The 25,996-nt window shown below is 44.1% G+C and overlaps 2 protein-coding genes across 4 annotated transcripts in view; one reads left to right on the top strand and one right to left on the bottom strand.

Moving 5' to 3' along the window:
- The first annotated feature begins 18 nt into the window (after positions 1-18).
- Positions 19-5,876, top strand: LOC119866853. The gene is made up of 4 exons (XM_038581111.1): positions 19-51; positions 131-343; positions 1,700-1,796; positions 4,586-5,876. The coding sequence occupies exons 1-4, from the start codon at positions 19-21 to the stop codon at positions 4,951-4,953; spliced, it is 711 nt and encodes a 236-aa protein (XP_038437039.1). The 3' UTR covers positions 4,954-5,876.
- Positions 5,877-8,799: 2,923 nt separating this feature from the next.
- The window catches only part of SNX1 (sorting nexin 1), a 41,232-nt gene continuing 24,035 nt past the window's right edge, over positions 8,800-25,996 (bottom strand). For all 3 annotated transcript variants that reach the window (XM_038580651.1, XM_038580650.1, XM_038580649.1), the window contains exons 5-15: positions 20,962-21,005; positions 19,102-19,243; positions 17,733-17,811; positions 17,185-17,260; positions 15,099-15,212; positions 14,785-14,878; positions 13,565-13,770; positions 11,032-11,175; positions 10,369-10,449; positions 9,801-9,872; positions 8,800-9,231 (exon numbers count right to left, since the gene is read on the bottom strand). In XM_038580651.1, the coding sequence (XP_038436579.1) occupies positions 9,181-9,231; positions 9,801-9,872; positions 10,369-10,449; positions 11,032-11,175; positions 13,565-13,770; positions 14,785-14,878; positions 15,099-15,212; positions 17,185-17,260; positions 17,733-17,811; positions 19,102-19,243; positions 20,962-21,005 (1,103 nt within the window). In that variant the 3' untranslated portion in view covers positions 8,800-9,180. The remainder of the gene's footprint in view (positions 9,232-9,800; positions 9,873-10,368; positions 10,450-11,031; positions 11,176-13,564; positions 13,771-14,784; positions 14,879-15,098; positions 15,213-17,184; positions 17,261-17,732; positions 17,812-19,101; positions 19,244-20,961; positions 21,006-25,996) is intronic.

Below are 25,996 nucleotides of genomic sequence, written 5' to 3'. Positions count from 1 at the left end.
CCACACTGGCCCCTCGAGATGAGGGTCACCGCCAAGCAGAGGGCAGCGAGGGCGTGGGGTGGGGGTGTCCCCTCCCCGGCCCAGCTGGGCCCTGGCTCCCCGCAGCCCTTGGTGACTGGCTGCCCTCGAGGTGGCAAATCCCTCTAAGAAAACCAACAGCTCCTGGGCTGTGGGGCTGGCCTGGCACAGAGGCTGGAATCTTCCTGTCCCTGGAGCACCTGGTCGCAGCGAGGCGTGGGGGAGGCGGGCGAGCCCCAGGGGACCCTGCCACCTGGAGGCCCTGGTCACTGGACAGGCTCCGACAGCTCCCCGCGCTCGGGGTCCTTATCTATACAGCGGAGCGGTGAGTGTGGATTGAGAGACCTCATGCTTGCAAAGTGTTCAGCGGGGGCCTGGCACACAGTAAATAAATGTTAGCTCTTATTATTTGCTGAATTATACGAATTTGCTGGTTTTTTTTTTAATTTTTTTTTAATTTTTATTTATTTTATGATAGTCACAGAGAGAGAGAGAGAGAGGCAGAGACACAGGCAGAGGGAGAAGCAGGCTCCATGCACCGGGAGCCTGACGTGGGATTCGATCCCGGGTCTCCAGGATCGCGCCCTGGGCCAAAGGCAGGCGCTAAACCACTGCGCCACCCAGGGATCCCGAATTTGCTGTTTTTGTAGGTCAAAACGGTAGGACATTGGCAATTACATATGGTTCATCCTAACACATTGTTGATTCAATTTTGAAACAACACAAGCTTTATCCTTCCCCTCTCGGTATCCTGAGATTGCAAGGTTAGCGTTAGAAATGAACTATTTTAACCACTAACTTGGTGACCAGAATTTTCCTTTGTCAATACTATGCAACCAAAAAATGGTAATATGACTGGGAGCGGCGTTTGGTGTAAACCAGCAACTATCCTGTTCATTCTAACAACCTCCCAGTTATGACTGAGTGCCTCTCTAATAGGTACAGCTTATGAATTTTGATTAATAAAACACCCCCTCCCCCAAAAAACACCATCCCTTTAGGTCTTGAAGATTGGACTTTAGAGTCTACAGTCTTCATTTTACAGATGGGGAAATGGAGGTGCGCAGAAGGGGAAGCGAGCCCTGGAGCTGGTTGGGTTAGGAGAGCACCTTTGCTGCGTGTGTCCTGCCACACCCCCCAGAACAAAGTTTGCCTCCGGGTAGGGCTGCTTCTCAGGGGACCTGCAGGCTCTAGCACTGGGGCTCCAGCCAGCAGTGCCACTACTAGGAATCCCCGTCGCCCCTGTCCAGGTGACAAGGACAGCTTGGTGGCTTCAGACATGACTCATGGCTGGAGTGGAGGGAGTTAGCAGAGGCTTAGCACAGCTTCCCAGGGAGATTTTTTTTCTGGTGCCACAACTCCCAACACCCCTTACTTAGAATGATTATGTCAGTGGACCAAACAATCAGCCCCTCTGGGGTTGCTCAGCACTGGGGTTCAGGGAACGGAGATGTGCTCAGGAGCCCTCAGATCACAGCAGTTTGTCATGAAGAGTTGTGAGTCCAAGAACTGAGGCCGAGAGGAAAGCCAGGCCCCAGACCCTGACGTCTGGAATGGAGTTGCTCCCGCCCCCCACCCCCGAATTCTGAGCGCGGCCTGTGGTCTGTCAACAAGTGGAGGTTTTAGTCTCTGCCACCAATGGTCCCCCAGTACTCACCCAAGCTTCTTTCCTGTTTTCCAGCTTCTGCTCCTGCCACCCAACTGGGCCACACACAATGCTTGTCTGGGGACAGAGTATCTCACAGAGGTCAGAGCAGCTCATGTGCCTCTAAGCTCAGGTGGGTAACATGTCCTCAACAGGTCTACCAGGGGCTTTATTCAGGTCTTTTTTTTTTTTTTTATTCACGTCTTTAGGAACAACTTCGTGGGTTAATATCTAGGTTCCTCTTGTCCATCCCTGTCTAGAACATGTGGGACATGGTGTGGTAGACAAGCTGGGTCAAGCAGATTGGGTTCAAGTCTTAGCTCTGAGCTCTGGGTGTGAGCCTGAGTGAGCTGCTTTAGGGCTCAAAGCCTCAGTCTCTTAACATAGGCCTGAGGTTCCCGATGCTAGATTAGAGATGTTTCTAAGCCCACAGGCACAGAGTAGGTGTTTAATACATGACAGCTCTTATCTTTAGGCTCCGGGGTGGGAAGGGATTACCCTGCCCCCACACAGGTTCCTGGCCTGCCGGGGCCTTATCATTATTTCTGGTGACCTGCTGGCTGGGCTCCTGTGGTCATCACTGCCGCCATTCAGAATGGAAGAGGAAGCTGAGAGCTCTGAAGCTCGGAGGGGGCAGTCATTTGGAAACGATGGTCACATCCCTAGAAGGAACAGTCCTCAGATTGAATAGTTTTTCTGTGGTTTTTCTGGATCCAAAGTGCATCCTATGGAGGCTGAGCAGCCTTGGGGTAAGGGGTGCTTTCTGCTCCAGAGATCTGGTCATCACAGCCAGAGGGGCATTTCCACAACAGACAAGGGGAAAGGGGAGGAGTCCTGTCTGGAGTGAGCATGGGACAAGTGGCTATCACTTCCCAGCCTGCAGATACCCACCTCAAGCACTATTCCTGCCAACTGCAGCAAGGCTTATCAAAACCCAAATCAGGCCTGATTTCTGGATATCTTCAAAAACCCCAAGATCTGGGCCCACAGGCTCATAAAACAATAACTGCCAGAGCTGAATGGCAGCCATTGACCCCGGAGGCTGCCTTTGTGGGTGGAGAACATGGAGACCAGTAGGAACAACACAGTCTGTGATCTCAAGGAGTTCAGAGCCCCAGAGGCTAATTAGATCATCTCAGAGATAACAATGCACAGAAGAGTGAGAAAGACCAGAGGTTTAAGAGGATGAGCTACAAAGAGCTAACAGGAGGTAGGGCTACCCTTTTAGTCTGGGAGTGGAATGGAAAGTGCATCAAGAAAAGCTTCCCAGAGAATGTACATATAAAGTCGGCCTCAAAGGGTGCACTGGCTTGTTTTCCCATAATGAAGACACTTTAATTTTTATGATTATAATGACAATACACAGAAATTCCAAGCAACAGAAAATGGCATAAAATTTTTAAATAATGCAAATTCCATCCCTCTAGGCAATCATGGATATCAATTCAATCAACATCCTTCCCATATAATTTTGTATAAATGTAGACCATATATGTAATTCTATAACCTACTTTTTTCACTTAAAAATGTTTTCCTTGTCAATGAATATAGCTATGTATCATCTCCAATGACTGTATAATATCCAATTGTATTACGTACCACAATTCATTTAATCTCTTCCTGCTGTACACTGAGATTGATTTCAATTTTTACAACTGTAAACAATGCTAAGATGGGCACCTCTACACATCTTCACGGACTTGGTTTCTAGATATGTCTATGGGTATCCCCAGTGAATGTTCTGACACGTTGGCCAGTGCCCTCCATCTCTACCTACTTCCGCTCCCATTCAGATAGGTGTAATTCTGAGACTGAAAAGAGGGATGGGAGCAGAGACAGGGTGCATGAGGTACACAGCCCAACATTAATAAAAGGCTCCTTGGGCCACACAGAAGTGACAAAGGAAAGAGCATGTCTGGAGGCAGCTTCTGTGAGGTGTTGGCACTGTTGTGTGAAACACTAGGAGATAAACAGGAAAGGTGAACTGGATGGAGCCTCTTGCAGGAGGCTGTGAATGCCAGTGGTACAACCTGCAGTTGGAGATCATTCCACATTTATCTGTTCAGGACCTATTTTGAGCCCAAATCTTTGATGGGACCATAGAGTCACAAAGATGTACCACTTCAGAGAGTTGACTATTTGGCAGAGAATGCCATCGTCAGCCACACATCTGGTGTCACCAGGCACTGGCAGATGGAGTACGTACCAGCCCCACAGCCAGAAGACACGGATGAGCTCTTACCCATTTCTAGCTCTCAGCTCAGGCCCAACTCTCCCCAAGCATGGAGCAGAAAATCTCAGCCAGAGTCTCCAAAGATAAAATGTTCATCCAAATGTATGCCAACTGCAGCAAAGTCTATCCTTCTTTGCTGCAGGAGGGATCAGTATCTTCCCCTTCCCTCCCGTGTCCGTAGGCTGCTGTGGGGAAAATCCCACCACCTTGGGCCTGATGCCCCTCAAATCCACAGTTTCCAGTCCCATATGGGCCCTAGGCATGCTCAGCAGTGGACACTCTCTCCATCACCATGCTCTCTCCTCAACCAGTTCCCAGTCCCACTCTCAGCAGATTTATCAACTCCCCATTTTTACACTTTGAGCTGCAAAGGCATTCTTTATTTTCTTTAGGGTTCCCAGCTACATGTGCATTCAGAATGCAAGTCTTTTTATTTTTTAAAGATTTTATTTATGAGAGAGATAGAGAAAGAGAGAGAGAGAGAGAGAGAGAGAGAGGCAGAGACACAGGCAGAGGGAGAAGCAGACTCCATGCAGGGAGCCTGATGCGGTACTCGATCCTGGGACTCCAGAATTGAGCCCTGGGCCGAAGGCAGGCACCAAACCGCTGAGCCACCCAGGGATCCCCCACTGACCCACATTTTAATAAAATAAAGGCTCCTTTCACTCTGTTTCTCTCCCACCTTTCAGCACGGGCTTCCCTTCCCAGAGGAGCCTCTGACACAACAGGACATGGGCAGCACCTTTTAAACTCACTGTCCACTCCCATCTGCTCCTCACCTACTCGGCCTGTGTTACCTGTGTCAGGAGGGCTTCACTGTCTACCCCAGAACCCGAGCCAGAAACCTGCAGGCCAGGCTAGCTACTGCCCTTCCCTAAGGCCTCTCATCACCTCAATGACCAGATGCCTGTGGTTGCATGTGCACCTCCCAGCCTCTCCTGGGAGCTCCAGGACCATTCCTTCTGCCCCCCTCAGCCCCCTCCGGCTGGCTGGGAAGGGCCTGGCTGCTCACTTTGCCTGTCTCACACCTTCGAATGGATCTAAATCACAAAAGTGACCATGTTACTTCCTGCTGAGGTCCCTTCGCTGGCTCTCCACACTTCTGGATGATGTTCTATGTGCCTCACAAGTTGTACAGATGGTAGGATCTGCCTCCTGCTCATCACTCTGCAGGCTGCCCACTGACTTGACTCTGGCCACACGGAGCCACTTGCATTTCCCTAGATGTGCCTACCTCCCACTGTTGGGAGGCAGCAAAGCAGAATGGCCCCAGAAGGGGCAAATACCTCTTCACCTTTAAGACCCAGGGCAAGCATCCTCTTCTCTACATATTTCTTCTTCTTGAGTCCCCAGTAGGACTCCTTCTTTCGTACCACTGTGCAGGCCTTCGGCTCAGCATTCGTCGCCTGCTGCTGGCCTCCTGAATTTCCACATCTGCAAGCTCTGTACAGAAATGCACAGGCCCGGTCAGCCTCGGATGCTGGAGGCTGAGGAGGAAGTTCTGAAACCAGAAGAGTCCATCCCAAGGAAAAAATTAAAAAAAAACAAAAAAACAAAAAAAAAAAACTTGCATCAAGATGATCATTGTATGGAACATAACAAAGCAAGGAGAAAGTTTTAAAATTAAGTTTCTCTGGAGAAGAGACAGATACGGAAAAGGGAGACTAGGATAAACCCAATTGGACTAGAGTGGAAGTATCCGTGTGAATTCATGATTTCTAATATCTAATTCTTTATGTCATCTCTCTTTCTCTCTGTTGCTATATAGATCTTTATCCTTCCTTATTTTCTTGTCTGGCTGCCAAGAGCCTAGAAGCAATGACGCTGCAGGAGAAATGAGCATTCTCCGGACCCAGATCTTGGGTTTCTTTTTATTTTCTTTCTTTTTTTAAAAGATTTTATTTATTTATTTATGAGAGACAGAGAGAGGGAGAGGCAGAGACACAGGCAGAGGGAGAAGGAGGCTCCATGCAGGGAGCCCGACGTGGGACTCGATCCTGGTTCTCCAGGATTGGATCACACCCTGGGCTGAAGGCAGCGCTAAACTGCTGAGCCCACGGGGTATGTCCTCTTTTCTTTTTTAAAAATATATTATTTATTCATGAGAGACACAGAGAGGCAGAGACATAAGTAGAGGGAGAAACAGTCCCTGCAGGGAGCCTGATACAGGACTCGATCCCAGGACCCCGGGATCACTCCCTGATGCCAAAGGCAGACGCTCAACCATTGAGCTACACAGGTGCCCAGATCTTAGTTTCTTTCTTTCTTTTCTTTTTTCTTTTTCTTTCTTTTTTTTTTTTTTTTCAGATCTTGGTTTCTAAATACAATTCTCTACTACAAGAAATCAAGACTCCATGGAGAAATGGCCCATTCCAGGGCTGGGGCAAGGAAGACACAAGAGAAGCTCGAAACATTATGCCAGAAAAATAACAAAAGTGTTCAAAAATGGAGACAGGTTAAAAAGATACAGGACTCTCCCAGCAATCTGGGATGATTTGAGAATCAAAGTAAATCAAAGCAGTGGCTTGCAATTTGAAGTAAAATAGGAATCCATTCATCCATACTGATAAACAAGTATATTATTAAGTAAGGGAGAAAGGATGCCTTTCTTCAGTAGGGTGCCAACCAGTAAATGCAGATTATGGGGTTAGAAAAGAACAATGGAAGAGAACAAGATATTTACATGATCTCAAAGTATCAACTCACAAATTCCTTGTTAATTACAAAGGGGAAAATAGTAACAGTGATCAGAGTTGACTGCAGCATTAGCAGGACCAACTGCCATGATATGCCAACTTAAAATGCACTGAGGAAAAAAAATAAAATGCATGGAGGATGTTACTTCTGTGATGTTCCCAATTGCAAAACCCTAATCTAGTCATCAGACCAATCCAAATTGAGGAATATTCTACAAATATTCTTCAAAAATGCAAAGGTAATGAATGGCAACCAACCAAAGTTCTGGATCAACAGAGACCCTGTAATCCTGTGTAACTAAATGTAACACATGATCTTGCACCAGGAAAAAGAGAATTGCTATAAAGGAAATTACTGGGACAACTGACAAAATTTAAATATGGACGTGAGTTATATAACAGTATTATTTCAGTGTCAAACTTGATTTCAATAACCGTACTTATGGTTTTAAGTTATGAGAGAGTGTCCTTGTACTTAAGGAAATGTATACTACAGATTTTGGGATAAAAGGGCACAATGTCTGCAACTTTTCTCAAATGCTTCAGAAAATACAATATGTAAGCATAGATAATAAGTCAAAAAGCAAATAAGGTAAAATGTAAAACTTGGTGAATTTGGGTAAAGGATATATGGGAGTTGTTTTGTTTTTTTTTTATAAAGATTTTATTTATTTATTGATGAGAGACCAGAGAGAGAGAGAGAGGCAGAGACATAGGCAGAGAGAGAAGCAGGCTCCCTGCAGGGAGCACGATGCTGGGGGGGGGGGGAGGGGGGACTTGATCCTCGGACCTGGGATCCGCCCTGAGCGGAAGGCAGACACTCAACCGCTGAGCCACCCAGGCGTTCCTATGGAAGTTCTTTGTGATATCCTGTAACTTTTCTATAGGATTGAAATTCTATTAAAATTTAAAATTTACCAAACAACCAAGAATCCAACAACAAGGGATGAGTCAGAATTATGGAACAGTCACTCTGTGGAAGCTTTAAAATTACATAGCCTTATAAATAAATAAAAGTATGTGAAGATATACAACAATATAGAAGAAATGCTCATAAAATACATAGTGCTGAATGATAAAAGCAGGATACAAAGTATTTTGTGTATATTATGACAACTATGCAAAAACAAACACGTAAGGACCGGAAGGTTAAATCAAGGGTGGTAATGAGGACACTGGAGGGTAGGAAGAGCCAGATTTTTTTCCCCAAAAATCAACCCGTTGAAAAAGATACTTGCCAGCACTGCACCCCCCACATCCCTGCCCCCACCAGGCTGGTGTACTGGAAATCAGTGTTGTTTACTGCATTCTCTTGCCTCAAGCTTCACCCCTCCCAAACCTTAACCACCCACCAAAGAGAACTAACAGAGTAGGTATGAAGCACCCTCAGAAAAGGGAGTCTCGGGCTGGAGGAGGGGAGGCAGGAGTGGCAAGGTTCCATGGCAGGCAGTCTGCCAACCCCACGCCACAGAGCAGCTTTCACAGTCCACTCTGACCAGCCAGTTTCAGCAGCTGTGGATACAGCTGAGGGGAAGCCCAGCAACAGCGCATCTGAGACTTGAGCCTCCCTGGCCAGGCCGGGACAGAGACCCCTTTGAATGTCCTTGGACTGTGTGGACAACACTTGGGGCCTCGTTTAGCATGCTATGTCCTGGGCATAGGCAGTAAAGCTTCCTGGAACCTCAAACAGTTTAGGAACTCCTGGGTGGCCTTATCTAAAGCGGAGTGCTTGGCTCTGCTGCAGTGCGGATAAAGTGTTAAGTCCATATCAGCCCCTTCACACTTTTAACATCAGTCTACTGAGGACATGGGCAAAAAGAAGTTCAGAACACATGACTGCTCTCAGAGGGCAAGATTCAGAGAGCCCTGGGCAGCCAAGGGAAACAGAGTAGGAATAAAAGAGAGTCGGCCTCCTTTGCAGGAGAATCCATTTTGACCCTATTACTGTAAGAGATGTCTTTACAACTCCTTCCCTAAAAAAGTAGGAATAAGAATTAAACAGATTAAGAGACCCTCCGAGCAGGTAGCTGAGGTAGATAGAAAAAAAGAAATTCTAGTTCCATAGGGAAACAGCAGCAAAAGCTTGTAAACTCCTGTAGAGAGAAACTTCCTCAACTTGGGCAATTTCTTGGTTCAGAGTATTCCAGACCTGCTTCCCAACAGTTTCCCAGCCTAAAGCAAAAAGCAAGACCATTCTGAGGCATGTGACCTGATTTTAAAATATTTTATTACATAATCTTTTCATGGCACCATCAGGAGTAACAGAAAACGTTATTCCCAGTTCCTAACCACATCCTGAAAAATATACATTTGTATTTATATATTTATATCAGTACTCCACCCCTATCCCCTAACTCCACCACCTAGTGTAGGTCTTTTGCTTAAAGCAAGAAACTATTCTCTCAGGTAAGAAAATATATATGGAAGCTAAATGAAGTAATGGTTAGAATAGGGACAGGGGTCGTGGGGGCAGGGAGGAAGGGGTAAAGTCCAGGCTAGGCAGGATGCATCACTGGAGTCCAGCAGAGGTGGAGGACAGTGTATAAAAAGGCAGCGTCAGGCAGGTGGATTCTGGTGTCCTTGGTCCATTAGGAGATGGCCTTTGCCTCAGGAAGGAAGGCTTCCCAGTACTTTGCCAGCTGCAAAGAAGTGGGGACAGTAAGCAAGTGCCCCCACCTAGTGGCAGAGCCTGAGCCTGGGAGGGGAGCAAGCACAGTGCCATGCATGGCACTCCCTCAGATGCCTGAGCCACCTCAAGGGAGGCTGGAGCTGAGGCAAGCTGAGGAAATGGTTAGGCTGAGTGGACCTTGGGACAGACTGGCCAGCAAGCCACACTGCCCTGACCTGTCTCTAGACTAAGAGGAAGCATCAAGTTCAAGGGAAATCACTAAAGATACTCCTGGTTCTGCCCTGGAGGGAGTACCCCTGTGGGGGCCACAGCTTTGCCCAGCTCAGTTAGCTCCTCACAATGGGGCCCACTGTTCACCACACTGCCTGGTGCCTCAGCCTTTAGAGGGTTAAGTGGAGTTTTTCCTTTAAAACTAATTTCTTATAGGATTCGGGCAATCCTGCTTAGCAAAAGACCCTACTAGATGTTCCATGTTAGAGCAACAGGGCCAGCCTAGCCCATCCCATTACCAAAGCCCAAAGTAGGCAGCAGGCCTCTGGATCAGGCACAGAGGATGAAAGTCATGTATAACTTACATACCTGCTGCTGTGAATACAGGAGTGTCTCAAGGTACTTGATCACATGGTTTTTGAAGTCCTTGGATTTCTCTTTCTATAGGAGACAGGATTCTAGAGTGATCATCCAGACAGTTACTCCTACCCCTCTTGATCAGATGGTGGTGTTTATTGCTGACTGAGGCCAAACACAGCCCCAGAAACTACAGCCAGTAGTTGGAATAGCTATAACTTCCAGCCAAACAGCTTCTGCAAGGCCCTGCAAAGCTTTCTTCATGGTGGGTGGCGGGGGGTCAGAGGGGGGAAGGGGGGTGGAGGAAGAGAAGAGAGAGGAAAGAGGACCAGAGGACAGACAAAGGACAGCTGCAAGCTTTGTTCTGTGTCTAGCTGCTCTGGTCTAGCAACACGTACAGGACAGCTACCTTGCCTCAGAACACAAACGTGAACACACATAGAAGGCGGTATTGGTTCACAACAACTACCAAGTCACCAGCACTTCCGTCTGTCTCCTGACTCAATAGACTTGAACAAAACCAACACCACCACTAAACCAGGCACTGCACACTTGTGAGAAATAGGATGTTCTATCTCACCTCAAACCGTATCACTTCTTTTCGGACCACAGTTGAAATCCTTTCAAAGTCCCTTTCATACTGAGTTACCCGAGACTCCCACTGGGAAGAAAAGGGGAAAGACAGGATCACTTAATACTATAGTATCATTACTGAGTCTTTCCCTCTGGACAGCAATTCTACACATGAGACCTCAATTGGTCATTATGTCTGTTTCTCTCTCTGGGTAAGATTAGAAACCATATGGGATTCAGTGTGTAAGGCCATCTGGCTGGAAAAGAGATGCTGTGTGCCCCAGGCCAGGCCTGGTCTCTAAGGAAGTTCTGGCACTCCAAAGCCTCTGGTTTAGGTACCCACCAGCAGAGTTGGGAGTTCCAGAGAACTGAATTTAGTTCTCACCAGAGGGGCATATCTGAGTCACCTTGGAGTTTTTCTAAGACCCACCCAGGACCCCTCTTAAAGAGATTCTTATCTGACAAGTCTGGGTGGAATGGGAAAAGGGAAAAAGTGTCAGGCCTTCAGGCAAGCCTGGACTCTTCTGAGGCTTCCTCAGCAGCCACCATCCTTTAGGCTCAAATAGCTCTCTTGTCTGCTGTGGGGTTTCAAGCATCTGGGTGGGATGGGACCTAGGCTCACTGGGGAGACAGTAGAATACCCCCACTCATCTGCCTTGGGGGGCCTCACCTCTAAGATCTCGTCCTTGGCCTGCTGCAGTTTGTCAGGCTTATTGGCCCAAAGCAGCCGAGCCTCAGCCTCCCGCTTCTTCTGCAGTGTAGCTTGAGCATCCTGCCAGCGCTGCCATGTCTTCATGCGCTGATCGAAGGCAGCCTGTAAGGGTGGGGGGTTGGGGAAGAGCACAACCAGCCCTTCAGGAGCTCCACTGGCTCCAGCCTGAAGGAGGGGGTAAGGGTAGAAAGGCTGGCTCTTCCAATAGCTGTGCTAGAGAAGGACCGAGCAAGGACAGGTTCTGCAGCCACATGTTAGTGCCCAGTTGGAAGCTTAACATTAAACAGCACAAGCTTGGGTAAGACTCCTTTCCAACCCTCCAGAAGGCCAGGGCCATGCTGCTTCATGCGACTCCCAAGGCTGGATGGCTGGGAGCACAGTAGGTGGCCTGATGCCAATGCCCAGCACTATGGCTCCCAAACTGCCTCTCTCAGATGAGTCCATGGGTCTACACACTTTTCCTGAACTCCTGCCATATGCCAGGAACTAAGGATATACTGAGGTATGAAACACATGGTTCTGCTTTTTAATGGAGCTTACAATCTAATAGAAACCACTGACATTATATTAATAATTATCAATTAATAATTAGACATACGCAGAATACAGAGAAAACAAGCAGGGGACCTATAACATAGTAACATAATTGGAGACCTACCTCAGCCCGGGGGGATATACAAGCTAAGGTCAATCTAAGGAAGCAACCCTATTATTATATATGCCCAATAGTATACAGGTTAGTTTAACAGATCTTTAAATGAATGCTTGAAGCTACCAGGGGACACACAGCTTCCATCTCATTTATACACTCAACTATTGCAGGCTATTTAGGTTCACAGGTCCACTGCTTGTTTTCCCTGTTTCCAGTCCCTTGATCACATTTCCAGAGGATAGTTGTTGGCCTATCCACACCATGTACCACCTCCACTTAATAGACTTCAAGAGGCAGCCTGGATGAGAGGTCTGTGTGTGGGGCCAGACTCCTAGCCCTGTTCCATTTGCTCTCCTTCACTACGGGAAGTTCCCTGGATGTTTCCTAGGTCTCCATAGTGCCAAAGTTTGAAACTTGAGGAGTGAATGCCACTAAATTCACCTTTCCTGGCACTGACTGCCACTTGTGCTCACTTGTAATTTCTTAGCAGCTCAATGTCAAAGGATGGGTAAAGGGTAACTTCATATCCATGTAAGACTCAAGCCTAAACCTCTGGGCTAAGAGCAGTGCAGCTCCAGGTTCAGGGAAAAGCAAAAGAGAAATATTTGTTCATCTCCTCTATACCACTGCCAGCTCATGATTATGAGGAGGGCAGTTGAAGAGTCTGAGAAAAATCCCAGCTTGAAGTTCTGCACAGACATGCTGCCCCAGCCTCTGCATGGAGCTCTAGGCTGGGCCTCTCTCCCCACTGTCCACAGGGGCTCACCCAGCCTAGGAGGTCACATCCTAGAGCTGTGCTCTCCTGAGACTCCACACAATGCCCCCTCTGGAAGCTCCCCAGAGAGGGCCCTGAGGTGGCGCTCCAGTCTTTGTAGTCTGACCAGATCTAGGAATTCCAAAGTAGGTTATTTTTCCAGCCTCTTATCACTCTGGGGTGAGCAGGAGAGGGCAATGAACAACCTCACAGGCTATATTGAGCAACTCTACCATGGAGGAAACGAGAGCCCTGGGAGCAGCTAGGTTCTTGACAACATGGGAGCTCCCTAGTGGGGGAGATGCTGGAGGCGAGGAGTGAGGGTGGCTCTGTTCTAACTCAGGGGCTCATTCTGGTCCCAAGCTGGTTCCGTGTAAGGCCCTTATAAGACAGGTGCCAGGATCTCTCCTGGCTCTTTCTCTGTCTCGGGGAGGCCATGTAAGAGCTAATACCACTGCCCAAAGGAGCTTCCCTGGCTGCTCTAAAAGGTCATGGGAAACCAGGCTGCCCTGGTTACCAGGAGAAGAGGTAGGCTGCGGTGTTACCAGTGGTCAGCACAGCACACAAAGGACTCTGGTGACAAGCTCTCTCTACCCCCTGGCCACACTCCTCCATGCAATGCCAAGCCGTTCCGTGTAATTACCTGACTACCCACAACAGAGGGACAAGTGAAGCCAGTACCTGGGCAAAGCTGCTGCTTACTGTTAAGGAGGCAAAGACCAAAGGACTGAGGAAGTCACTGCTCCAGGGAGCCGAGACAGCAGGCCTGTCATAAACCTTGTTTGATGAAAGGAGCACTGTCCAGCTTCAATAATAATGAGGGGCCTACTTGGAAATTCAAGAATAGTCTTTTCTCTAAATGCATTTGAAAAACTGACTGTCGGCCTCAAAATGACTCAGTGATAACTAGCTAACAGTTAAATGGATTTTTTGGTTCATAAGATACCGTCTCTCTTGAGAGTAGAAGAAAGTTACACCTATTTTCAGCTATAATGGATGGAAGCTTCTTGGAGAGGGGAAAAGCAAAAGAAAGACAAATTAAATCAAGGACGGGGGGAGAAAGAGGAAAGGAAACAGAGGCTTACACGGACTATGGCCAGGAGACGAATGTAGTCACTGAGGAGCTCAGCAAGGAGGAAGAAGTCATTGTTGGCCTGTTCCTGGTGGAGCTGCTCAATTTTTTCTTCCACCTCAGCCAGCTGGGAGAGTGCCCGTGACAATGCTGTGTTGTCCTCAGAGCTCCCAAGCATGGCTAGACTCTTTGCAAACTGGGCTGTGTTCAGCGCTAGCTCTGGAAGAAGACAGCAGAGGCCTCTGATCTCAAGGAAAAGGGACAAGTCAGCTGGCACCACATGGCATGCCTTAGCAAACCTGCCTCTGTGTATCTAACAACAGGGGACTCTGCAACCCAGTCACTTATACCATGGCTGTACGTAAAGAGTGAGGGGAATGCAGTGTGGTCACACGAGCAGGGAGAGGCACCTGCTGGCCTAAGTTTCACTAGGTTGAGGACTACCTGGAGGAAGCAGTTCCAATATTCCTGAGAACTAGGGGCCAGTTGATACCAACAGGCCAAATGATTTTAATTTTCATGTTAAAGCTCATTGGTTTGTTTATTTATTTATTTTTAATTTTTATTTTTTTTAAAGCTCATTGTTAAGAGTCTGTGCACACTGCCTACTCTTACATCTTCCAGAGCAGGACAAGCTTTTTCTGTGAAGGGCCAGATGATTTAAGCTTTGAGGACCACATCTGGTCTCATTTTCTCTTTTTTCACTCATCCCTTTAAAAATGTAAAAACCATTCCTAGCTTGTAGCAGTAGGTCAGGGCCTGATGTGGCTCATGGACTAGGCCATATCTTGCCAAGTCTTACATTGCCTTCATTCTAACTGTTCTCTGCCTGTTCGGATTTCTGTTTATTGCCATGTTTAAGGCAGAGCATTCAAACTTGGCAAATTTTACTAGCTCTTAGGCCAAGGTGAGGAGACATACATGGTTTCCCTGAATTTATGTATTGCCAATTTGACCATGTAGCTAAAATGTGTGACATCACTTCAGATATAAGCCACCAATTCAAACCACATCAGCTCTTAAGTCCATGTTCCAGGTAGAAAAAGTCAATGCTTACAGTGACTGAGGCAGGAGGTGCAGGGCATACTTTTTTGATGAGAACATCAAGGACTAGGTGGGCTGAGAATTTCAACTTGAATGGCTGATAAACTTGGGAACAGGATGCCCTCCCATCTCCAGCTCAATGGAGACATCAATTTCCCCCAGCTCCAAGTGTATTTCCGACGTTGTTACCTTTCCTATGGTTGACTAGAGTTTCTACAACAGCATGCAGTTTTCGTAAGCGCTGCTCTTCACACTCTACTTCCTGGAGCTTCTCCTCAAACCACTGAAACACACAAGCCCAGATCTTTAATGGAGGGGACTCATGTAGGTATACAGCACAGCATATTCCTTAGCAGTTTTTTCAAAAAGGGACCGAATTATCTTTAAAGGAAAGTCTCTGAGAAATTCAGGACTCCTCAGGGCTTCTCACCCATAAGATTGATGGGGCAGGGGAAGGTGGGAGGGATGGGGCAGGGGAAGGTGAGAGGAATTGGGCTACTCACAATGTCTGATTCATTCATCTTGATGGTCATTTTACTGACTGCATCTGTGGCTTTGTTGAACATCTTGAGGAGACCAGCGCCACTCAATGTCTGGGTACCAACGGCGCGTGGCAGCTATAAGACCAAGAAGGCGGGATGGCATGTTATCTGCTGCCCCTATTTTAGGTTCAGAAGAATTAGTATCCATCAGATGGCATGCCCAAAACTTGCCAAACAAATTATTTGAACTGGAGATTGTTGTTTTCAAAGGAGTTAGACACATCTGTAACTAGCACACACAGAAAAAAAAAAAATTAAAAGGGCTATGTTACACATAATTCTATGTTACCTACAGAATTAGGAAAATGTTCAGCTTTTGATACAGTATGCAGAAAGACAGGAGAGTAAGATTGTTATGTGGTCTGATGACCTTGTGTTGAGACTGTCTGCCATCCCAGGCACAAACTGCTTAAATATCAAACATGCTTTTGTTAAAAGATCCTTTGGATTAGTATACTCTGGACAAAACTGGATGAAAGGTCTTGAGAAGCTTTGAAGCTGTGCTGTGATTCCATTTGGATTTTTCTCAGTGAACAAAGGACTAAGGACAGGAGTGTTATTTATTCAGATTGAGGGTATTTTTAGGGATGACCTTATTAAGCCAAGCATGTCAAACATTTAAGAACAATTTAGTTGGTTCAGCCCTACCACAACTTTCCTAGAGCATGGAAGGGATCCAAAAGAACCTATAGTAAATATAGTATATACCATGTTGAAAAATTAGATTTTAGTGCTCAGGGCTGTTAGGGCAATAGTTTTCACTTGGGGCACATTTGCCCCCCAGGGGACATTTGGCCATTGCTGCGGATAATTTTGGTCATTAAAACTGGGGAGGGGATGCTATTGGAGTCTAGTGAATAGAGGCCAGGGATGCTGCTACACCTATAATGCACAGGGCAGCTCTCTAGAACGAAGAATGATCCGGCCCAAAGTATCAACAGTGTTGTAGACAAATTCTTTTTTAGGGGTTATAACATGGGGATGAGGGGCCAAAAAAAGGAAAAATATATATAGAAATCCCAGAGGAGGAATGAAAAGATTTTTGCATTAAGCAAAGAAATTTTAATTAAAAAAATTTCATTTGGTGGGGGGAATTCGATATACTTAGTACCATTTTCTTCATTAGAGTAATGCATATCATATGCAAATTAAATAAAAACTTAAAAGTAAAAACAAAATGAAAAAACAAATACACAATGATAGCCCCACCTTGTCACTAACTTATTTCTAGTTTTCTTTCATATGAGATACATTATTTCATTCCAGTGTTTGTTTTCCATCCTTAATGACTAACATGTTCCCATAGCTCTATATACATGCTGTTTCAAGTTTCACTTTTTATAATTTCTTTTAAAGTAAGCTCTACACACAATGTAGAGCTCGAACTCACACTAGAACTCAAGATCCTGAGATCAAGAGTCACATGCTTCACCAACTAAGCCAGCCAGGCACTCCACGTAATTTTTTTAATATATATTTTCAATGAATATATATAAACATTTCTGTATACTTTCTGTTAATGATGAGAATAAAGTATATGTTGTATTGATATATTTCACTTACTTCTTCAATTTTTAGCAACTGGGCCATCTCCAACTTTTCACAATTATGAAAAGACTATGCATAGCCTGTAAAAAAGATGGTCTATTTGAATCAACACTTTCACTACATGGCAGTTCTGTGGTCTGTGGTAAGTGGTTTTGAACCAACGCCTCTCAGCTCCTGGCACAAAATAAGCATTCAATTTGAGCCTAATAGTAACCTATGAAAGACATGCAAAGGACTTGCCAAGTAGATCATTGTGTTGTTCCAGTAAGACAAAACTAGGCTGCAGTTTGACCTTTAAAACCAGTTGCTTTCAATTATAGGCAGAACTTTTTATTTCAAAGGCTGAAAAATACCTGTCATTCTTGAGGGCTTACAAATTAGAATATAGTCTTATATTAAGCCAAATGCATGTAAAGTGCTCAAATGTTTGTTGAATGAACTAGTTTCATTTCACTAGAGGCAGATATAAATTATGCAATTCAGTTTGTATAATACTAACCTCTTCTTTTTCCAAGAACTCCCGGACATCAGGGTCCTGTAACATGGTAGGATGATTCACAATCCTTTGAAGGTACCTACAGGGTATTAACAGTTATCTGGTTAGTCAACCTGGCCTCACAAGGTTTGGGGTGTTATACAGTGTTGGCAAAGGTACATCTTTCATTACTTTAAGATGTCCTCAGATAAGGCACTTGAATGTGACTCTGCTTTTAAACACATTGAAATTCATACTCTTCACATATTTCTAAAAAGGGAAGAAACATAACTGCTCAGAAAGAGACCTCAGAGCCAGTCATAGATGATTGTCAAAGGGAATATCCTTAACTGCTCACTCGGGATGAGGAAAGAAAAGATGGTCTGTTCTTAAGGTGGGAAGATCAGAGACTTAGGAAATGTTGGAGAACTTACAGAAGTGTGAGTCTTTAATTCAGTTGACTCTCATCTCTACTAACTCCAGTGAATTGTTCATAATTAAGTCTCAATTTCAGGTTCCTACCTGTTTTCCTGTTCTTATATCATTCAGGAAAATGGTTGTATGGCACTTACCTTTCTAGAGCAGCCCTCCGTTTTTCAAGAAATTCTGCAGAAGAAGAATCTTCCTTCCCAACTTTTACTTTTGTCATTCCTGGAGTGGAATTTAAAAAGTAAAAATAACTTTAAATCATTGTGAATTAAAAACAAACACCTGTAGAAAAGCCCACAGAAGGAAAGGCAATGAGAACAGCATTACAAAAAATAACCAAAGGCCACTTCTACACTTTCATGTTATGAGGTGCATGAACAAAAGGTTCTTCACACGAGAGTCATATTTTGAACTAGATGCAAAGTGTTGAAGGTTCTAAACTCTGAGACTTGCAGAACATTATACATTTTCCAAAAGAGGGCCACAGGACTCTGAGTATAGATTAACAAACATCAATTGATGGCAATGGGAATGTTCCTTGGCTCCCTCGGGCCCCCATCTTACTTAGAACATTTCAGTCTGGAGGAAACAGGAATCATTTAAGACTCCTGATACCAATACAAACATAAACACAACACAACACACACACACACCCATACACACAGAGCTGTGAAAGCTCAAAGCAGAGCTTCCTACTGCACCTGAAGGAAGAATACATGTCAAAACACGCTATTTCTGTAGACCTTATGTGATTTATAGGAAAATGCTGGAACTATCTTTCCTGACCATAAGATTCCACGCTTTTGGGCAGCCCCGGTGGCGCAGTGGTTTAGCGCCGCCTGCAGCCCGGGGCGTGATCCTGGAGACCCTGGATCGAGTCCCACATCAGGCTCTCTGTATGATGCCTGCTTCTCCCTCTGCCTGTGTCTCTGCCTCTCTCTCTGTCTCTATGAATGGATAAATAAAATCTTTAAAAAAAAAAAAAAAAAAAAGATTCCACGCTTTTAATAGTAGTCTCTTGGGACATCTGGGTGGCTCAGCGGTTGAGCATCTGTCTTTGGCTCAGCACGTGATCCTGGGATGCGGGATTGAGTCCCCACATCAGGCTCCCTGCATGGAACCTGCTTCTCCCTCTGCCTGTGTCTCTGCTTCTCTCTCTCTCTCTCTCTCTCTCTCTCTCTCGTGAATAAATAAATAAAATCTGGTTTAAACAAAAATCTTTTTTTTTTTTTTAAGATTTTATTTATTCATGATAGAGAGAGAAAGAGAGAGGCAGAGACACAGGCAGAGGGAGAAGCAGGCTCCATGCCGGCAGCCCAACGTGGGAATCTATCCCGGGACTCCAGGATCGCATCCTGGGCCAAAGGCATGCGCCAAACCACTGAGCCACCCAGGGATACCTAAACAAAAATGTTTTAAAAAATAGTAGTCTCTTATACTAATTAGAAACTATACTACAGAAGGAATGCAAAGGAAAAAAATCCAAGAAGAATTAAAGACCACATAGCTTACCTATTAGGCTTTTCTCAGGTGGAGGAGGGACAATAAAGCCATTCTGAGAATGTTTCTCCGAAAGCTTCTCATAAAGACCCAGAAAGTCACTAAATCTTCTTTTCACTGCAAACTGTTTACTCCTGAACATTGGTAAGCTCGTCTTGGGGACAGAAAAAACACAAGGCAATTTCATTTCAAATAGAAGATGAGTATAGATCTTTAAAGTCATCTGGCTTAAGTGAAAGGAATCTACTTCCTAGATCCCTGTCCTTTAGCTACCCAGCAAACAACTTTCTTCAAAGCTGAGATTCTTAAACCTTCTGAACTACAGTCCCCCTCTGGCTGTCTGGAAGTTTACAGAGCCCTTCTCAGAATAAGGATTTTAAATGCATAACATAAAATGTATAGGATTATAAAGGCAAGTAACTAAATTGAAATCCAGTTCCACATCCAGGTTAGGAACTCTTCCTCTAAAAGGAAACTGATGTTGAAATCTAGTTTAAAATGGAAATCTATGGTTACCTGTAACTATTTCATCTTGCACTGCTTAATTAAGGGTATTGGTTCCTGGAATTAAAGCAGTGAAACTAAAGACAGACTAAAGGGGGAGGATTAAGTGAAATGTCCACAATGTAGACATTTTAGCTTCTAAGGTGTCACTGAATCTGGAACTCACAGGTGGCAGGCCAACAAATAGCAGTGAGACAATAAACTTGAAGGAGACTTCTAGTAAAAAAAGATTAGGCCTACATCATGATGACAGACCATTTAATACTCACCAGGCAGGCAAAATTTAAGGAGGCTGTCCTTGCCCATTATTGGCAAAGAAGTATATCAAAGGAGAATTTTTATATGCCAATGGGAGTATAAATTGGTACAAGGGCTTTGAAAAAATTTGTATTCCACAAATAAAAACAAAAGTTCGTATTCCCTTTCCTCAACATTTGCCCTATCTATGACCCAGGGGACTACTTCTGGGTATATACTCTAGAGATACTCTTCTATATGTATACTAGGAGACATGTGCAAGAAAGGTCATGGTTCATAATTACAAAAACTGGAAACATGCCAAATATTCACAACAGGAAAACGGAGAAATATATTATGCTATAATCACACAATGGACTAACTACAGCTACACACAACATGGATGGGTCTGAGAAACAATGCTAGTAAAGAAAGCACTATTTTCAGCACGATGCCGTTTTTATGAAACTTAAGAACAAAGCAAAACAGTATTTTGTTTAAAGATACATATGTGAAGACTCTTTATAAAGGAAATGAGAGACTCAGGAGAGTGGCTGCCCTTAAGGTGTGAGGGAGGGGATATGACAGGGAGAAACACGCAGGTAGATTCAATGGTACTCATCTTAAGACTGGTGGTAGGTTCGGGGCTTCATTTTTTATGCTTCATAACCTGCATACAACATTGTGTAAGTTTTGTATGCATTAATGTTATATAAAAAAGGAAGACCAGACTCTAGGGGTAAAAGGGTAGGGAAAGTATTAAAAGAAGCTCCACATAGGGAACCTCACAAGAAGTGATGATTTTTAAACAGGTGATATAGTCTGGGGCAATCCACCAAACTAGTTCTAAACCACAAAGTTCCTAAGAGGGATGGGGATATATCAGATATACCACATGTCTTAATAAAACTTACAAAGTTTCAAACTGAAGTGTTAGCTCTCTGGAAGAAAAGTGGAAAGGCTCAGATGAGATTACCAAAGGGATGCAGGCTTGCTCCATCTTGAGTAAACTTGAAGGAGGATGTTGGCAAAGAAACTAAAGAAATACCCAGAAATAATCTGAATAATGACCTTCTTGGTATAAACACCCACGTCTATTAAGTCAGTCACCGTAGGGTCACTTGGACTCACCTGTGTTGTAACTTTGTAGGCTACATAAGCATTCATACCATCTCCTGTGGAGAACAACAGAGCACAAGAGGATTATTTTATAAACCAAAGCAGTGCTGATCTTGCTCACATTTCACCAGGAATCGTAAACCACAGAAGTCCTACATAAGAAGGGATACTTCTTTCATCTCCAAGCTTTATATACTATCCTATAATCTTGCCTTAGGGTCTCTGTGTTACATATTATGCCCCCACAGATGCTGGCAGGGCCCCAGGATGAATTAGACAAGAGAGTCATCCCCCTGTTCCAAGGGTAGGCTCCATTCATACCCTCCACAAAGCAGCACTGGATACTCACAATCCATCGGTTGTTGCCATGCCAATATTTGGGCTGGTTATACACATCTGTCTAAAACCAAACAATTCTCTTGCTGTATAAAGCAGGAGGAGGAGAAGGAAGCAACTGATGTAAAAGGAAACAAGCAGTTCTACCCTAAGCTAGCTCTGGGCTCGGTTTGCTCTTTCAGAAATACTGTCACGGATCCCTCCATTGGTGCTGGGGGACACTAACCTCTCTCATCTAGCATGTTCACCCAAGCAAAGGGCCTGGCAGGAAGACGCTCCGGCTGCCTGATGTCACACAAATCTCTTTCCTGGAGGAATTATTTTTCTGAAAAAGTCTTTGACTGTTAAATAATTTGGGATTCAAGCAATTGTTTTTCTCCGTGGTAGTGTCTTGACCTAGACCACTTAGGGACATAAAGGCACCATTGACTCCCTGAGCAGTGAAAAGACACACTGGACTCAAACAAAGCTCTAGTACTAGAATCTGGTGTTTTGGGTTGGTTTTGTTCCCTTCTTCCCAACCCCTCAATTCTTTCCCTACACCAAACAGGAAAACCTAGGTCAACCATTACTAGCTGCTTAAGCTCCTGAACTGGTCCTGAGAGAGAGAGGGCACAGGGGAATGTGGTGAAGTATCGGATCAACAGGGTTACATACTGCAACTTGGTTTCAATGACATGGCTAGGAATGCCTGCTTTTTTAAAAAGTACACAGAGAAGTTGGAAATTATATGGGAATAGAGAGCTTGTGTTTCCTACCTCTCTAATCCTACCAAAAGGGTGTGTATGAAACAGAAATCATAAGCTAAAGCTTAGAAATTACTGCATATCAATTACCACTGTTAGTTCTCTTCTAAACCACTTATACTACATTGCTTAACACTGCTAAGAATATTTATCACTGTTAAAAGGAAAAAAAATCTAAATTTACTTCATAGAAAAAGTATTCAAAATTTCATTCACAAGGCATAGTCAAATTTCCAAAGGTCAATCCCATAATTTAGTGCCTACAATTAAGGAAAGCCTAAGTGCAAACATACATAAAACATGACAGCAAAGCAGGATCTTCAGTTTGCCAGCATATTACCTGCTTTTACTGAGCTAATGAGTTAGAAAAAACATACCTGCATGTATATACAGAGTTCATAAAATATGGAAATGGGCTAATAATATAGCAGTTTTAAATTTATGCTTATTTCCTAAATAATTTCAGAAAGTTGAAGATGACATATATAAATTACCAAGAGTCTAAAAAGCGGTAGAAGCGGCATTTTATTTATTTATTTATTTATTTATTTATTTATTTATTTATTTATTTTTAATTTATTTTTAAAAGGATTTATTTACTTATTTTAGAGAGGGAGAGAGTGCGTGCAAGCGTGTGTGCACATGTGCACATATGGTGGGCAGAGGGAGAGAGAATCTGAAGCAAACTCTGTTGGCGCAGGGCTTGATCTCACAATCTTGAGATCACCACCTGAGCCCAAACCAAGAGCTGCCTGCTTAACCAACTGCAGCATCAGGTGTCCCAATTAATTAATTTTTTTAAGGTTTTAAGTAATCTCTACACCCAATGTGGGGTTCTAACTTATGACCCCCAAGATCAACAGGTGCATGCTCTACCATCTGTGTCATCCAGGAACCCTGGTTTCTTATTTAGATATGTGTAGGAATGAACATGACTCGGAGATCAAGAGTTGCATGCACTACTGACTGAGCCAGCCAGGTGCCCCAAGATCAGGTCTTGAATATGAATATGCTTTAAATAGCTGTTTTTTTGGCATCAACATGACTAAGAATCTAGACGGTAGCACCAGAGAATGAAAGCTATTCACCAAGGTAATATGTGTTTAAATAAATCTGATCCACGGGATGTTTAAATTACTGTCATGGGTAGAATTCTGTCCTCTTAAAAAGATATGTTGAAAGTCCTAATGTGGGGATGCCTGGGTGGCTCAGCGGTTGAGCATCTGCCTTTGGCTCAGGGCATTGGGATCGAGTCCCATGTCGGGCTTCCTGCATGGAGCCTGATTCTCCCTCTGCCTATGTCTCTGCCTCTCTCTCTCTGTGTGTCTCATGAATAAAAGAAAAAGAAAAGAAAAGAAAAGAAAAGAAAAGAGAAAGGAAAAGAAAAGAAAAAGAAAAAGAAAAAGAAAAAGAAAAAGAAAAAGAAAAAGAAAAAGAAAAAGAAAGAAAGAAAGAAAGAAAGAAAGAAAGAAAGAAAGAAAGACTGACTTAATGCCCCAGTATCTCAGAAACTATTTGGAAACAGGGTCTTTATAGAAGTAAAGTGAAAATGAGGTCAGAGGGTGTGGGCCCTAATTCAATTTGATTGGTGTCCTTATAAAGAAAAATGTGGACACAGAGAGACACATAAAGAGAGAAGACAACGTGAAGAAACTTAGGGAGAATGCCATGTGACAGTGAAGGCACAGACTGGGGTGATACATCTATAGGCCAAGGAATACCTGAGGCTCCCAGAAGCCAGGAGGCATGGAACAACCTTCCCTAATGCCTTCAGAGGGAGGATGGCCTTGCTGACACCATGATTTCAGAATTCTGAGCAAATATATTCCTGTTGTTTTTTTTTTTTTATTTTTTTTTATTTTTTTATTTTTTTAAAATTTTTTTTTTATTTATTTATGATAGGCACACAGTGAGAGAGAGAGAGGCAGAGACACAGGCAGAGGGAGAAGCAGGCTCCATGCACCGGGAGCCCGATGTGGGATTCGATCCCGGGTCTCCAGGATCGCGCCCTGGGCCAAAGGCAGGCGCCAAACCGCTGCGCCACCCAGGGATCCCTATTCCTGTTGTTTTAACCCACCCTGTTACTAGTATTTTGTTATAGAAGTCCTAGGAAACTAATATACTTTCTCCCTCTCCTGGTTTATTAAGCATCATGACTTTTATTAATTTTTTTAAATATAATGATTTTTAAATATTAAAACAATTAATATTATTGACTTACAATTTTTCTTACTCTACCAAGGATTTAAAGCAGATAATAACTAGCTTAAAAATCAATGTGCTTGGGCAGCCCTGGTGGCTCAGTGGTTTAGCGCCGCATTCAGCCCAGGGCCTGATCCTGGAGACCCGGGATCAAGTCCCACATCGGGCTCCCTGCTAGGAGCCTGCTTCTCCCTCTGCCTGTGTCTCTGCCTCTCTCTCTCTCTCTGTGTCTCTCATGAATAAATAAATAAAATCAATCTGCTTATATGGAATACTTAAAATATTAGAGGCAAAAAATAATCCTGCACATGTAATCCAAAGTACTGGTCCAGGCTCTACCATGGACCACACTGAGACCTGAAAAGAAAGCTGCATTTCACCTACTGGTCCTCAGTTTCCTCTATTATTGGATGAGGAAACTGTATAAGATACTCATAAACATCCTACCAGGGCAACAGTCTAGGAAAAGTCAAACTCAACAGTTCAACGACAAACCATTTTGGCATAAAGTCTAATTACACTTTATATGGGGTTGGAAATTACATTTTCCTCTTAACCATATAAACATCATCCCTGTTTAGGAGGAAAAGCTTTGTAAAGTCTCTTCTCTCAGGGAGTAAGTACAGAACAAGGAAAGTTGAGGCCTGTTGCTCTCTACTCATTAATAGCTTTTACAACCCTAGAACATGGGAAGGCTATCCAGTAAATCTAAGTTCTAGCTAAAGTTAAGCACTGTGCTTTCTGAAAATCTAACGTTCCCCAAATATGACCAAAATTCAACCTAAGTCCTTTAGTTTTTATCGATCAAAGAGAGATGCAGATTTACATACTTCTTTTTTTTTTTTTTATGTATTTATGATAGTCACAGAGAGAGAGAGAGAGGCAGAGACACAGGCAGAGGGAGAAGCAAGGCTCCATGCACCGGGAACCCGATGTGGGATTCGATCCCGGGTCTCCAGAATCGCGCCCCGGGCCAAAGGCAGGCGCGCCAAACCGCTGCGCCACCCAGGGATCCCAGATTTACATACTTCTTTAGGCTATCAAGAGTGCATGATAAATAACAAGAATTCCAAACTTCTTGGAGGAAAAACAATTCAGTACATGTCTTTTAGGATACTTATCTTTTTTCTTTTTTTTAAAGATTTATTTATTCATGAGAGACAGAGAGAGAGAGAGAGAGACAGAGAGAGAGAGAGGCAGAGACAAAGGCAGAGGGAGAAGCAATATGGGACTCTATCCCAGGACTCCAGGATCATGCCCTGGGCCGAAGGCAGGCACTAAACCGCTGAGCCACCCAGGCTCACATGGAATTCAAATGTGATTGGATTATATCACATTAATGTGATGCTCCTCTTTTAGGATACTTAAATGGAATGTATGACTTCAAAAAAAAGAGTAAAATGGTCTCATCAATTCTGTGGGAGAAAGCAACATTTGGGTCCCTTTTTTTTTTTTTTTTTTTTTTTTTTAACATTTGGGTTCTTAAGAAAAGATTCTGAGGTGCCTGGCTGGCTCAGTCAGTGGAACATGTGACTCTTGATCTCAGAGTTGTAGGTTGTAAGCACCACATTAGGTGTAGAGATTACTTAAAAATAAAATTTGGGGGGCCCCTGGTTGGATCAGTCAGTTAAGAAATGGACTTTTCTTTTTTTTTTTTTTTTTTTTAAAGATTTATTTATTTACTCATGAGAGACACAGAGAGAGAGAGAGAGGCAGAGAACACAGGCAGAGGGAGCCTAATGCTGGACTCGATCCCTAATCCC

The sequence above is a fragment of the Canis lupus genome, chromosome 30 (genome assembly GCF_011100685.1).
Source record: "Canis lupus familiaris isolate Mischka breed German Shepherd chromosome 30, alternate assembly UU_Cfam_GSD_1.0, whole genome shotgun sequence".
NCBI classification, from domain to species: domain Eukaryota; kingdom Metazoa; phylum Chordata; class Mammalia; order Carnivora; family Canidae; genus Canis; species Canis lupus.
The sequence above is the reverse complement of the archived record's forward strand: the minus strand, read 5'-3'. Positions and strand labels throughout refer to the sequence as shown.